This window comes from Mugil cephalus, chromosome 3 (genome assembly GCF_022458985.1).
Source record: "Mugil cephalus isolate CIBA_MC_2020 chromosome 3, CIBA_Mcephalus_1.1, whole genome shotgun sequence".
NCBI lineage: Eukaryota > Metazoa > Chordata > Actinopteri > Mugiliformes > Mugilidae > Mugil > Mugil cephalus.
Genome location: NC_061772.1, coordinates 26,553,178 through 26,568,718, shown reverse-complemented (window position 1 = coordinate 26,568,718; position 15,541 = coordinate 26,553,178). Strand labels below are relative to the sequence as shown.

Here is a 15,541-nt window from a genome sequence, read left to right as displayed (position 1 = left end):
GTAGATGAAGAACTCAAAAATACTTCTATGATACCAATAACAGCTTTCTAACCCAAATCATCATTTTAAAAGAAATTCTAATTATGTGCATCATTGAAAACACTCACCACCTTTATGCAACAATGAATTTAAAGGGATGACGGGGTGTTGACATATGCATGAAGGCTACATTGATTTGGACTAGGGCTTAGTTTAAGGGAAAACATATTCAACTTCAAATTATAAGAACTACCAAACAGTGACAGCAGCTTTCAACAGCTTTTGGCAAATGTAAAATTCTCCACTTTCCATTTTGTTAAAAAGAAATTCCTAACAGTGTGAATAAATGCAAAAGCTCCCCCCCCCCCCCAGTAGGTCAGCCTTGGATCAGTAAGTTAGTAGCACTGTGTGAACTTCCTGTGTACAGCAGCCAACACATCTGGACGTACCTATGGAGCGGACTCGCACTGCCCCTTTCGTTCTCCTCCTGTCCTTGTTTGCTTCGAAGGAGAGGCGGCGGGACATAGCCTTTACTCTGGCGTGCTGCGTTCTCCATCTTGAACACCTGCTCCGCTTCTGCGTCACTACCACAACCTAGAGAAGGACACAGACGTACGGAAAATGAGCAACAGAACAGACACGGTTTGGGGATAAGTGGAAGGAAAGTAATGATGAGCCATTATACGCGGCAGAGAACAACAGAAACCTTCCCTGGGTGACTGCGTCTTCACAAAGCCAAGCCTCTGGGGAGAATCAGGCCACATATTTCACCCTCCACCATCACACGCGCACTTTTAACACCACAGTGTTGAACTTGGAGCAATCCATCACCGACGTGCATCCAGTCAGGCAGCCAAATGACACGTTGAGATAAGAGGATAAGCAGCACAGAAAGCTATTCCTCTGGCAAAATTAGACTGATTAAACATAATGACACGGCTCCGTATATAGTTGCTGGATTATTCTAATTTGGGGAGTTTTTTTTTTTTATAAATACATGTGTTTTTTTGGAGACAGAACAGCAGGCAGATTTTGACAGAAAAAAAAAAACTGTCTCCATTTTTGCAGGAGCAGTTTGTGAGGAATCAACAAAGTTTGCACCAACAATGGACTCTTAACAACATCAATATATATACATATATAGAAAAAGATGGACACTACTGGACATCACTTTATATCCTGACAAATAGGGAACTCCTCACAACGTGCATTCTAATATCATGAATGTGGCACCGCTTGAGGTGTGAGAAGTTGTCATCTCGAGATTTTTTTGGAGAATGCACAGAAGTACCTTCACTGTTTGGGCGGAGAGCCCTGGAGTCCAGGGAATCAACGCTGTCCGCAGAATTCTCCCTCTTATAGCTCGGTCTCTTGCGCTGACACTCCTCCCCCTCTAGGTAACGGCACTCTCCGTAGCCATCGTCCTTCACCAAAACATTACTGCCTTCGTCCAGAGCCTGGATTTAGAAGGCAGCGTTAACGTGGGCACAAATAAATGACGGTGGTTAAAAGCCTTGAAGTGAAGCTTACCTTGGACAAGGCCAACCCTAACAGCCCTTCGAACGCCTTGAAGTTAAGCTGAGGACCACTGTAGAAGGCATCAAGGTGAGCCTTGCGACCCAACCAGTAGATTGTAATCAGAACCTGAGAGACAAAGGGCAAAAAACAAGCATGACCTACTCAAACCTGACCATGTGCCAAACTTCCTTCCACCCATTTGATCCTGTGTAGAAAAGAAGTCTCCCAAATGAGCAGCAAGTGATACCGGTGATGCCGAGGCACATAGCCTTCACAAGGCGGCTAAAAACCCTGTTGACAGTCACACACACATACTTGACAACCATTAGTGAGGCCGGCGAGTAAATCCCCGTGAAATACGGGCCTCTACCTGACATTTAGTGTTTTACTATTTTAGCAACCAAGGTGCTTGGACGCGGTTTACTTCTCAGTGGCTTTGAGCCGAGCGACACACGCATACGGTCCTTCACCACAGCGGCAGCCTGTGTTGCAAAGAGATACACGCACAACATTTGCCTATGTGCTGATTAACAGAGCCGTCACTGAGCAGAGTCGGCAGAGGACACAGCGCAAGCGAGAAGAAGGAGACATTTTATATGCGATATCTCTGGGTTTTCACCATTACTGTCTAACAAATAGGTTAGATTATAGAGTCTCTAATAAGGTTTTTTTTTTTTTTTTTTGCAAAGTCAGTTTTGTTGGTTGTTAAACCCAGTTGGAGCCCCCGAAGCTTCATTTGTACAGCCTGCGAATAAACAAGCGTTAAGGGCTTATGTCAGTCTTAAGCGGAGGGACAGGAGGTGCTTATTAGGCTCGAACCCAGCACGAACCTCATGCCACGGAAATCATTTCCCTGCATGCAACAGGTCATAGTAGGTTAATACAATATCATTTGTCACACTGGATTTTATTTGCATTAAATAATGCAGCAACGCTCAAAGCACTCAAGGCCCATAATGCAACAACAACAAAAAAAAAAAAAAGATTTATATTATATAGAAGTGAATAAGAGGAGGATGGATTCATAATAATATCAACCAATTACGAACGACACATTAGGACCATTTCTGCTGATGGACACGATGAGATGCATGCGTATTAAAACAGATCCCAGGACAATATAATACGTCCGACCTAAATGATTTAAATCTTGTAAAAAGCCATTATGCACGTACAGTATGTGATTATTTTGCTTAAATGTGGTTAAGTTTACTTAACTAGCAGGAAAATACAAAGTTGACTTAAGACAACTCATGGCTAAGTAATAATTAGATCAGTCTTCTAAAAACACCTCAATTAATACTTAAATGGAGTAACAGTAAATGTAAAAATCCCCAAATTATCCCCCATTATATCGTCTCTGTATGTAAAAGCCAACGCTGTTCACTCCGTTATGCAACTTCTAACTTTACTGTATGAATAACTTGTGTATCTCATTGAAAACCTCCATGAAAGAAAAAAAAATTAATGTATTTCAATGGAGGCAATTTGACCCCAATTACTTAATTCAAAGGAAAAAATGCGACACCCAGTTCAAACAGAGAGCGCTCAGACAAAACAGCCTCATTACGGGGCCCCGGTTGTCAGCTATTGTATCATTCAAATGAGGCCTCGCAGATAACCAAACAACCCCATGAAACATGTTTAAAAAAAAAAAAAAAAAGAATAAATAAATAAATACCAGCAGTGAACACAAGCGTGAACACGTACGGTTCTCACATGTTTCACCGACGCTAAACAGACACACACTCACCACGGCTCAGGGAAGTTTAAAGATGCAGTTTAAAAGGCACAGTGACGACATGTTCGGTTAGATTTTTCCCGTCATATTTGACTGTGATCTTGCATGTAGGGAAATTAAGCAGCCGTGTCGGTTTTATGATGCATAATTAAAGAGAGGGCCATGAAAGTATGAGGGGTTGAAAGCATCTTTAAAATGCAAACTCACATTTTTGAGCCGCCTGTTGCCTTCATCTCGCCTGAAAAGGAAAAAAAAAAAAAAAAAGAGACATAAATGACTATACACACACACACACACACACACAGATATATACACACACACACACACACACAATATATATAGAAGCTCTCTGTCGCAATTTACTTTATGGATGAATATGCAGTTGTGTCACTATAACGCAATAAATTACTGGCCACTAAACCAGATAGAGAGCTGTCAGGAAAGAAAAAAAAAAAGAACCACTGTGACATGTTAATACGTCTCATTTGCAATCTCCTACTTATCAGGTTTTGAAGAGAAAATATAAAGGAGCGGCTTGTCGGGTAATGCTCACAACTTTATGAATGCAAAGCACCTCATTCCCATTCTGTTATCCTTTTTCAGCACAAGCACTGAAAAACACCTTATGCAAAACTAATAGAATGTATAATATTTCAGTACGTTTGTGTCAGTGCATGTGATCCGCAGGAACTTCATGTGCAACTCTTCTAAGCAAATATAAACAAGTCAACACAAGTTCACATCTGCTCGGCGAAGATAACGCTACCTGAGTGTCACGCGAGTGGACAGGTCCTGCAGGTCGCCTGGGTGAAACAGCTGCGAGTCATTTAGTCCCAACTTCCCGCAGGCTTTCAGGAAAACGTTCACATTGTCCTGAAGTGTCAGAAGCACAGAAAGAATCGGACAAAGAACGAAAACGTGTGAAGACTGGAGAATCAGGTTTTTACGCTGTTTGGCACTTGTTTGCAAAATTGAGGTTGTGTCCAAAACAAAGAATAAAAATGTTCTCAAATTCAGTATTAACACAATAATGAAGCAACAATTCAATTTAAATCAATAATTATGAATTCCACGTCTGCAATGACGCAGTCAGCAGCAGGTTTTAGCCAATAAATAGTGGGAATTAACTTTGTTGTTTATTTAGAAAAATGCCGTGTTGGTTGAGGACTTAAGCTCATAGAAATTCATTTCTAGTTTGCCATCTCAAGGTCTGTAAGCAGCCAGACGAGTGAGTGAGACTTTCACATCCGATCACAGCAGGAAGCAGCAGTCTAACATCTTAGCCAAGTAGAACACAATCTATACATCAGTATTTCAGCAGTGAAAACAGATGAAATCAAGATTGTTTAGCTTAACATTAGAGACTACTTATTGCTCAACATGCCATCATATCACTGCAGGTACTTCTAAGTCACTTTTAAAAATAAATGTAAGCAGGCGAAGCTTTGGCAGCCCCTAGTGGCAGACAGACAAACTGCCGTTTCGTAGGATTTTATTTGTAAAGAATATTTCTAACAATATGTGCGTTTTTCTTACAAACAGTTCCAATTAGAGCTCGATTATAATACATGTGTAAATCAGGGTAATGCAAATTGTAAATTTGCACCTAAAAATAAAGGAAAGCTTAATGCTCAGAGTGATTACTTATGTGCCAAAGCTCTGCAAAGAGGATATTTGTTCTGTGCCTACTTAAAGAGCTGCAAGAAGGGCAGAAAAACACATGTGCAATATTAGCATTTATATAAGATATATTTAATGTGTAGTTCAGAGATTATAACATGCAAATCCACCAGTTTGGTCCTTAAAGCCGTCAAAGTTAACTGCCAATTCCCTGGTGCATCTTCAGCTCACACTGCACCATCATAACCAGCTCTGGCACCCACTCACCGCTGGGCTCGCTCTATTTATTGGTCCCTGATGCGAGGTTGCAATTGATCTTTCCTTGCTCTTGCTTTGGGCAATTTTGGCAATTATACTTGTATGAAGCAAGTGAAACACTGCCTGAAGCCAAAATAAAAATCCCTCATTTGCATTGATGCCCAATAAAAATACATTCTACATATTCAGCAGTTCAATAGCTGCGCGGAAACGCCGTTTCAGGATCAAACTGTAGCAGCACTGACGGTGCCTTTAAACAGGAAACCACACGATGTGTCAACACTTCCTGGCTAGCAGGTGGCTTCTTATTTCCTTACGATTATAGACACAGACACACACACACACACACTTCACAGTTTAAATGTAACACTCACCAGACCAGCGATGGGAGTAGAAAGCCTGTTCATCCTCTTGATGATACCAGGTTTCAACTGGTTGATAAGGCTGCAAAAAACAATAAATTATTCAACAGATTAAAAAGCTACTGCCACAAAATAATCCTTAATTAAAAAAAAGAAAAGTTTATGTCTTAGATAAAGAACCACAAACCATAATCTCATCTAGTGGTTTGCATGACATGTACTTTAATTCATTACCTTAACTAAGGATGTTTGGGAATACTGAGCAGCTTTGGGTTTAACTGTTAATTAAAGTTGTTGGGTCAGGGTTACCGCTGAAAATGGACTGGCAGATAAGCCCAGTTACACTCATTAATCACAGGCCGGCATGATGTTTTAGTTTAAACTTAATTTCTTTAAATAAAACTTTGTGGTGCTGTAAAGGTTGCTAAATACTGAGCAGAGTCCTGAGCGTCGTCACTTACTCGCACAGCAGGACTCCATTCTCCAAGGCGGCGCGGAAATCATTGCAGCCAAAGGATTTACCGGTCACTTCCTAAAACATAAAAAAAAGGCATATTTCACATGCTTTTTTCTTCTTTTTTTAAATTTGCAAGTGTTTTTTTTTTTTTCCAGTGACAGACCAGAAGTAGAACGCTCAACAAGCATTTCCTGCAGTTCCTGGAACAGCCACTAGAGGATGGCTCAGAAAATGAACCTCCATGTTACAGACAACTTTAACCTCTATGAGTGAATAGTTTGAATTTTTACACAACTCTATTTCTCTATTGAGGCCGACTTACAGTTATGCATAGTTAAGGTGTAGCCATACTGAGAAATCCACCCATCTTTACCCTTCTGAGGCCCTGTGTCCTCACTTGGGGATATTAAGTTTTAGGTTTAATTTCACCTTATTCTACTCCAATTAAACCAATTGTCCATTCGAGGACAGTTTAGTCTGTCATCCAGTGGTAGCAAAGGGTCAATACATTAGATGACAACATGATCAACATGATGGCGGGCATTGCATTGGAATCATTCTACAGACGATGACAGCACAAAAGTGGACGAGGAACAAAACTCAATCAAATTCTATGGTTGAAACTTATTTATGCTTATTAAAGTTTCTAGTTTGATATGACCCACAAATTTAACAACAAGCTACCACCTCACTAATTATCTGGGCCTTCACTGTTTGCAATTCTGGTTTTGCTCAGCTATGTTCAGGTATTAAAATAAAGTTTTACATTTTGTCACACACTGGTGACTTTATCATAATATAAATAATGAATAATCCCAGTGACCACATATGAGGACATTCTTTTTTTCAAAAACTACTACTTCCTGTTGGAAGATGATGCTTAGTTTTTATTCATCTTAAGTCATACTGGTCCCGAATACCATGGAGAACTTAAAAATGCAAACAAAAGCTAGGGCCTCAGGATACAGTCAGTGATGCCCAGGTACTCCGATGATGCATTCAAGTGCATGGTCATTAAATACCAACAATGTACTGAGAGGATTGTATTTTAGAGCCTGGCCGACATTAACTGCAGACGTACTGGCGTGCTGCCGTTGACAATGAGTGTTTCGTAACAACTGCCAAACCCAAGGTCTATAAGATGTCAGCTGTTCCAGCCGTGGGAGGAAAGGGTAGATTCAAAGACCTCACTGACTCAAACAGAAGGACAGATTATTTGAGCAAATCTGTTAGAGCTACGCTTTTGGAATGGTTCCAGTCAACAGGAGATGTCCACAGAGGAACCAGTCACACAGAGTCTGAAGAGACAATGTTGACCTAAAGTGGCGACATTTAGCAAATAAGTAGATGAGAAAAAAACAGCTTCAGGGATGTCCCACACGATTCCAGTGAAGGCGAGTCAATTTGGCAGCGCACAACAGACTGAGGTGGTCATAATATTTTGGATCAGTGTAGACTATAAGAAAAGTACACAAAAACCCATGTTTGAGGAAAAACGCAAACGGGTTAATTTGTCAAAAGTAAAAACATTCCTTTCAGTAATCCTCATTGTCACAAAAAAAAGTGAATCTTCATAGAATATAATAAATAACACAGAGGGCAGCTTAAAAGTTTTTGTGGCCTTCAGAATTTTCTAAATTTTTGCATAAAAATGAGTCAAAACATCAGCAACTTTGCACACAAATCGTGAAGTAGACAAGGCGAACCCAATCAAACAAATCCCAGAAGTTGGTCTTACATCTTGTACATATATAACATTGCCTAATTTGTCTGAACGGATTGATTGGCTGGGTTTTCTTCGACTACTGTCAGGTCTGAAATCTGCTGATATTTTTAGTTTCCTTTCTGCAGAAAACTCTGAAGGGCAAAACACTCTTTGCATTCATCTTAGAAGTTAGTTGTCCAGCCTCTAAATCCAGTACGGACTCAGAATCTGCACCAGCAGAGAGGAACACGCCTTGAAAAGCAGCAGAAACAACTATGGTGTCGTCATATCTAACAAAAAAAAACAACCATGATCAGCAGAGGGGGGAAGAAAACAAACCAATAAAAAGATTTAACCCAAATGCAATGGTAAACCGCAGTGCAGTAAGTCCCCATTGTTAAAATTAGTTGTTTGTGAACTTCTGCCAATATACACATGATGCTGTTCAGTGGCATTAAATGCAAACAAAAAAATGCTTAAAGATTAATTTAAATTATTCTTTAGGTTCACAATGTTTTCCACATTTTTATAACATTAAGCTTTTTGCCTCAGTATCTCAACCCCCCCTCCAGCTGCTGCATCAAGGCAAATTACAAAATACCTACAGAGCAAAAAAGTCAGATAGAAGTTTTAAGAAGAGCAATCTCACAAGCTTGTAAGGGATGTTTTCACATCCAAACGAAGTACAACACATACAACAGGACCCAAATTAATTTACATGGCAGGAGCAAGCGCAGGGCGAGAGGGCTTTGTAATGAGGACATAAAAATGGGACTATTAAGGTTCGGCTCCATAACTAACCGAGGGCCCCAAAAGGCTATTCTTCTCACTAATTAGTCCCCCCAGGAATCCACAATCACAATTCGTTTCTTTTTTTTTTTGTTTTGTTTTTTTGGGTGGAACTGGGCACTGGGCACTGAGCCACCGTTTCTCAGCGGAATCGGACAAACAATGCAGCGCGAGGTTAACACAGTAAAACACATTGTGGCACTGCGGCAAGCTGTCCCACTGTAGCGGCAAAACTTTAATTGGTCATTTTCAACAAACAATAGCCCCTGAGAAACCACAAATTCACTGAATCTCAACCATATGTTCTCAGGTGTGTCTAGGCCGTCTTGTTTGTCACGGGGAGTTTTCTAAAAAATAAAATAATAATTAAAAAAAATGATGAAACAAGTCAATTTATCAGTGAGGATGAAAATATGGGCAAGGATTTGATTAATTGGAAACATAACAAATGCCTGTGCCAAACATTTGTACAGTAAATGGCAGATTAATGAATAATCAAAGTGGCTTTTTAAGTGTGATTTATACGTCTGCGTGACATAGACGCCATAACCCATGTACTTAGGTGTGAGTTATTTAGAGAGGGTACGCACATGACGTCACAGCTAGCTGAAGTCTCCATGGTTACGGCCAATGAGTGGCAAAAAGTGACAGCTGAGCAAAGAGATTAGCAGCATTAGTTTGAATCATAGGCTTTAATGGCATTGAAAATGTAAAATTAATTAAAAAATGGGGATGAGTTGTTGTGCGATTGACTGAACCAACATATTTTAAAAGCAGTCGGAGATATATTTTATATTTTTACAGATATCTGCCCAAGAAAAGAGAAGTAAATGTATCGCTGCATTAAGAAGCAACAACTGGAATCCAGGCACAGAAACCTGGTGTTGTGGTTCACATTTAGTGTCAGGTAATATTAAGTTATGCTGTATTTTTTGGGGAAGTCAAACCTTAAGTTACGTTCTGGAGGGCTCTCAGACAAGTTTGTGAATGTTGTCGTTTTGGAGTAGTTACAGTCGACAGTAACTACTTCAGTTCCATCAATAAAATTAATATTTGTGATCACTCCTCGTCACCCTTTTAATGTCTGGTCGGCCTCTACAGTATTGTATGGCTAATGTTACTTCTCAGTAAAGCTCTTAGCGTTAGCATCTTTTATTTAGCTACATTTATTGTAACTAAAATGACCTAAAACTAACTGAAACTGAGGCTAATCCACTTTTCCAAATCCATACTACTTCATGTGGATCAGTGCCGAGTCCCATTATCCTTAATTTGATCTGATAATCCACATTTTTCCCGGTCTCGCTGTATTTACGGATACATGTCACCATGTTTTTTCCACTCTGGGGGTTAGCAGTGACGTCAGTGCATACCCTCTGTATTCATCAATCTGGTTCGCTCTGTAGAAACGCCACCTAAACACTAGTCGATGCTGCCCTTTTATTTATTTATTTTTTTTTGCCAGTGGGGTTAATTTTTGTTTCTACTTCCTGCTTCACTTTCAACATGTTTTGCCAAAATTTCACCGAAGACGAGTCGTGCAAATGTTTCCATCTCCAAACCTCCTTGGCTAACCATTCCTTGACGTTTTCCATCTTTATTGAGCCAAAACAATCAACTGGGAAAATTGCAGAGATCAACAAGAATCTGGAAATACTACAGTGGAAATACGCTACAACCAAGTGGACCAATCACAGCTCTATGGGTCTGCGTCGCCCCGACCCATAGTTAGCATTAGTTAGCAGCGTGAGGGCAGTTGACGTGGAAGCATAAACCTGCAATAAGCTGCAGCCCCCAGTCAACTCAAGGAACAACTATTCCGAATAAACACTGGAAACCAAACAACCTGTCCACATGCCATGTTTTTTTTTCCCTTCTCGAGTCTGCCAGGCATGCAGCAAACATTCATACATAACTGCTGCTGGTGCTGCGCTCATGACGAATGGCAACAATTTGTGGATGCTTGACCATACGGACGCTTGTTATCCGGCAATCTGTAGCAGGGGATTTAGAGCCAGCGCGTTCTCGTTGCAGTTTGGCACAAGGAAGAGTTTGTGACACAGTTTGAAAAAAATAAAATAAAATAAAAATAGCACGTCCGTCTCACACATACATGCCTCATCGCCATCCCTTTTCATCCGTCAGTGCAGCGGGCCTCCTGCCAAGACCGCTCTGGATGGAATTCTCATAATGAACTAGTAGGGCACAAGTGGCATTAATGGTTCCCTTCAGTTTAGAGTCGGTCAACATTCAGCGCCCACGCTCTGCAGGCTGCGTTCACTGGTTATAATTCGAGGACTGCTGCTACAACAATGTCTGGACAGGAGCAGCCCTGAAACTACCTTCCTGCACTGCTTTCAAACCACATCCTCCGCAAAGTCTGCCTGCACCATGTGCCCCCAGCAGCGTGCGGAGAGCTAGCACCAGGGCCAACTCATCCTTCAGCAGACAGACACTACAGAACAAACCTCACAGTGCGAGGCGCCGCTGCTGCTGCTGCTGCTGCTGCACATTTTCCAATTTCCATTTTCTTTTAAACATTACCTAATTATCTTGCTTTCACTCCATTTGAATTTCCCCTCGAAGCCATGTGAGCCCTGCAGTCAAATCAGTTTTATCTCAGCTACCACAGGGTTGGTTTGTTTTTTTGCTGCTTCTTTTTTTTTTTTTTTCTTCCTCTGTCTGTGTCAGGAGACAAACTCTCACCTGAGTCTTATCAGCATATTGTATTTTGCATATGGACTCAGGGAGAAGTCTGTCAAGTGGCGCTGACTTCACAAAAGGTTGAGTGTGAGTCATTTTAAACATTAAACACTTCTTATTAAATCCATAAGATACAAAAAAAAAAAAAAAAGCAGAAGTTATTTCCACTATTATAATTATTTTCTAGACATAAGGCATATCCTTGCAGTTGTCTGCACGGGGGACACGTTAAGAGACGCACAAACAGCTACAGGCTTCTCACGCCAGTGCAGGTTAAGAAATAAATTAATATAAATAGAGGTGGAGCACGTACCTCAATCCAGCGTTGAGCCTCGTTGAACGCGTCTGCACAGCTGACACTGGTCTGCTGGCGCCACTCCATCTTAATCTTCTGAACAAGCAAATGGCACAAACTCTAATGGAAGGGCGCAAGAGGCAAAGTATCATTAAACCAATTAATTACGGAGCACGGAGACCAAGCTCGGCAAATAACACTAATTAATGTCTGCAAACACGAGGAAAAGTCACGCGGTTTGGTGCAGACATCCGCGGCGGTCACCTGCGAGCAGAGCAGAGCAGAGCAGAGCAGAGCTCACCGGTTAAGAAGTTTAGAAGTTCTCCTCCTCAACTCAACACCCACTCCGTCTGTGGACGCTCCTCACCTCTGCCACCGACTTTCCATCACTGACGAGTTGCGTTTATTGAATAAAGTGACGCCCCCGCCCACTACAGAAAAAAAAACTGAAGGCAAAGTTTAGGAAGGGAAGTGAATGCAAGATGGAGTGATTGTGGAAGGTGTGCAGGGTGGCACCGAGCCCCTGGCGGCCAGATGGTGTGCGACACCAGCGCGCAGAGCTGAGAGCTGAGAGCTGAGGGGATCGGGATCATCAGGATCACCTGAATGCAACGCACGGCTGTCTGCAGGACGTGAGGACTACTGAAGGCAAGTTTATTTAAGCACTGCTCTGACACATAAGAAGTTCCACAAGGCGAGGAAATCCACGACAGGCAGTTAAAACCCGATGTAAATAATAATAAAATAATGCGTAAAAAAGAAATATAGGCCTGTAGTGAAACAAATGATAATGGAAATTATAAAGCTACGCAGAAATGAACTGATGTCAAGCATTAACTCAGGCCTCAACAAGACAAACACCAGAAAAAACAGTATCATTAATATTTAGTTAAGTGTACCTCCAGTGTGATCAGGGTGATACACTTCCAGTAGAGAGTGCTCAGAAGATTCATTACTTTATATATTCAGTGAACTTGCACACATAGTTTATCGTAACCCTTGAATGCATCCACCAGCAAGTTAAAGCAAACTCCAAATGTGAATAAAATAACAAACAAAAAAAATCCAGTAAATTCTGTGCGAGTCACTGAAATACGACCTGCAATAGCCACTGTTTGTATTGTCTGCTGCGCCTCTACTTTGACCTCAGCACGAAGTACACCGATCAAGCGTTACATTATGACCACCTTCCTAATATTGTGTAGGTCTCCCTTGTGTCTCATCAAAGAACGGACATGAGCCTTCTGTGGGTGTCCTGTTGTGCCTGTTAACACAATGTTATTATGGGAGGGGCCTCTGTGGATCATCCTACAGATACTTGATCAGTTTGGGATCTAGTGAATTTGGAGGCCAGGTCAACAGCTTTCATTTATTTTATTTATTAATTTTTATTTTTGTTATTTTGAGTTGTTCCTAAAGTGTTTTTGTGTGCGTGTGTCTGTGTCAGGCTGCATCCTGCCGGGGTCTGGTCTGGTCTAGGTAGGTGGTACATGTCTAAGTAACATCCAGTTTTCATGTAATTCCATTTTGTGCTATTTATCTGACAGCTTGAGCTTCTTTAAGGACTCACATGTTGCACCGTGGATAAAACAACGACGCAACACACGGTAAAAGATTAAACCAGTATTTTTTGTTTGTTTGTTTGTTTGTTTGTTTCGGATGTCTAACAAAAAGCTGCGCGTAGTCGGGTTCGTAAACCGCTCCTCCTCTAAAGTTCTTTCATTTCTTCTTCCTTTTCCAAATAATCTTCTCACAACCTCTGGGATCTATTCCTGTTTTTAAAACTGTTCATAAAGTAGTTCAAGTTAAATCCAACTCCAGAAGCTGCAACAATGTCCTGCTGCTTAGAGACACATCAGAGAGACCGAGCCAGTACTTTTACTATAGTACTTAAACTACATTTTGTTGCTAATATTTGTGTCTTTTCACTTAAGTAGGATTTTTCTTGTTGGAGTATGTTTACATTGGTGATCTTTTTTCATTTCAGTACTTCTTTCACCCCTGATGCCGAGTTTTTATGAATTAAATCTAATATTCAACGAAGCTGCAGACACAGACATAAAACAACCTGCTCCTGTCCTTCATTTATCCCCACATTTTCTGTCCGTTCGTGTGAAGACAGCAGCAGCCTGACAAATTACGCAGAATTTCACGGTCAAGGGCGGGTGATGAAGGATGACAATTTCATTTTCGCACGTGAACGTCACATGTCTGCCAACAGAAAATTGTATTTCTTTGTTTCTTCACATCTGAAAGGCTAATGAGGACCTGCCGGAGAACGGCCTCATCTTGTATTACAGCGCATGCTTACGCCAATTCAATTTCCTGCCAAATGCCCAAGGAGGTGCACTATAAAGGAAACAAGGGCAGTGATGGAATCGCGTAATTGTAAAGTGAAATGAGGTGCAGAGGTGTAGGAGACTGTAGGAAAATTTAATGTGATGTCTATTAAGGAGAAAGAATATAATGTGAACCAATAATCTTCCCACACTGTCTACTTATTAGCTAAACCGGGGGAATTAAAAGATTCCCAGCACCACCTGATTACACCAGCTGGACAATAGGGATTATCTTTTTCCTTTCTTCTATTTTATTTATTTATTTATTTTTGCTCAAACTTAAATCCTTTGGCTTGTACCCTTGTACGTATAAAGTGACATCATCCTCACTGTTCTGATATCTTTAGAAACACACCGAAGGACACGTCCACAGACTCTAATCAACTCTCATTAATTACTGAACTGAAAGGACATTCACAGAATATTTGCATTGCTCTGTTTCTGACTATTTACGTTGGTATTTAAGCGTGAAAGATACCGTTCACCTTTTTCTTTTTCTTTTTTCTGGCGCTCTTTAGAGGCCCCAGTCATCTGAGCTTGTTAGATTCCTGACATGTTTGTCCTGTGCGTTGCTACCACTCGTCTTCCCAAACTCCAGAGAAGCGGCGCCTCAATATTTCCCCGAGCACGGCGTCCTGATTGGTCTCGAAACTGGCAGAGTGGCGCACTCGAGAAAACAGACTGGCTCATCATCTTTATTAGAGGCACGAGGGTTTGCCGCACATACTGATCTAGTGATTAGACGAGGAGTCAGATTAGTCATTACCAGCCCAAGTATAAACAGCTCATAAACTCCCAAGGAGCCAAACGCGGGGTCCTGCTTTTATTCATTAAAATTCTGAACATATCGCGCTACGATGTGTGTTTATTGGGTCCTGGTTGATAGATTACAATAAAGCACTAAGAGGCTGCAACATTCAACTCTAACAATGACAGCTCCCTGTAAAATATGTCTATTACTAGAACAGAACAGAGTTTATTTGACAACTGGACAGGTGCATTAGATCACAGGTACACTAGAATTTCTGTGTGTTTCCCTCATTCAAGATTCAACTAAAAATTTAAAGGAGGAGTAAAATAATATAAAAAAAAAGATTACAATGAAATGCTAAAAACATAAAAGTTGGAAAGTGCACTTATAGACACAGAATAATTAATATACAACATGTAAATATGGAGACTAAATGTGCACAAAATCCATCATGGACGCGGCCTTGGGGTCAAGTCACTGAGGTTTGTAGGAAGCATGAGTGAATATAACCATGTGTTGCACAGTATTAAATATCGATGTTTTATTAATATTATCTAATCTTAAAGGAAGTTGATTGATGTAGCAATTTGGAGTTATTACATCGATAGATGATTTTACAAGGCAGTGTTATTGAATTAAACCACGCACCAAACCTAGGATGCATTGCACAAACAATAATATGTGGAAGTAGTGTGATTTATTGATGATGAAGACATAAAGAAATCGAAGATTAGTAATGTCTGCACACAGTCAATGTTTCAATGTGCAGATATCATAAAAATAAATAAGAAAATTAAGATATGTCTCGGCTGAAAGCAGTTAGAAGATATAATCAATCATAACTCTCCCAGCTGTCACTTCTGTTTCCACAGCCATCAAACTTTTCTTATCAGACTATATGCAAGGACTGTGGAGGGGAAAAAGTAAAGGAATGTAAATAAAACAGTGAAAAGATTAAATGGATTTCATTTTACTTGTGGCCTCCTCTTTGAATATATCACCTTATCAGGGTCGAGGAAATCAT

General features: G+C 40.7%; 1 protein-coding gene across 7 annotated transcripts in view; it reads right to left on the bottom strand.

Moving 5' to 3' along the window:
- The window catches only part of lmo7b (LIM domain 7b), a 29,714-nt gene extending 17,200 nt beyond the window's left edge, over window positions 1–12,514 (bottom strand). For 3 of the 7 annotated variants that reach the window (XM_047581669.1, XM_047581671.1, XM_047581670.1), the window contains exons 1-9: window positions 11,729–12,513; window positions 11,446–11,547; window positions 5,940–6,010; window positions 5,491–5,560; window positions 4,005–4,111; window positions 3,446–3,476; window positions 1,510–1,623; window positions 1,271–1,436; window positions 429–573 (exon numbers count right to left, since the gene is read on the bottom strand). In XM_047581669.1, the coding sequence (XP_047437625.1) occupies window positions 429–573; window positions 1,271–1,436; window positions 1,510–1,623; window positions 3,446–3,476; window positions 4,005–4,111; window positions 5,491–5,560; window positions 5,940–6,010; window positions 11,446–11,514 (773 nt within the window). In that variant the 5' untranslated portion in view covers window positions 11,515–11,547; window positions 11,729–12,513. Of the gene's footprint in view, window positions 1–428; window positions 574–1,270; window positions 1,437–1,509; window positions 1,624–3,445; window positions 3,477–4,004; window positions 4,112–5,490; window positions 5,561–5,939; window positions 6,011–11,445; window positions 11,548–11,691 lie in introns of all 7 variants that reach the window. The other 4 variants (XM_047581667.1, XM_047581666.1, XM_047581668.1 and 1 more) reach the window with 4 other exon arrangements.
- Window positions 12,515–15,541: the final 3,027 nt, after the last annotated feature.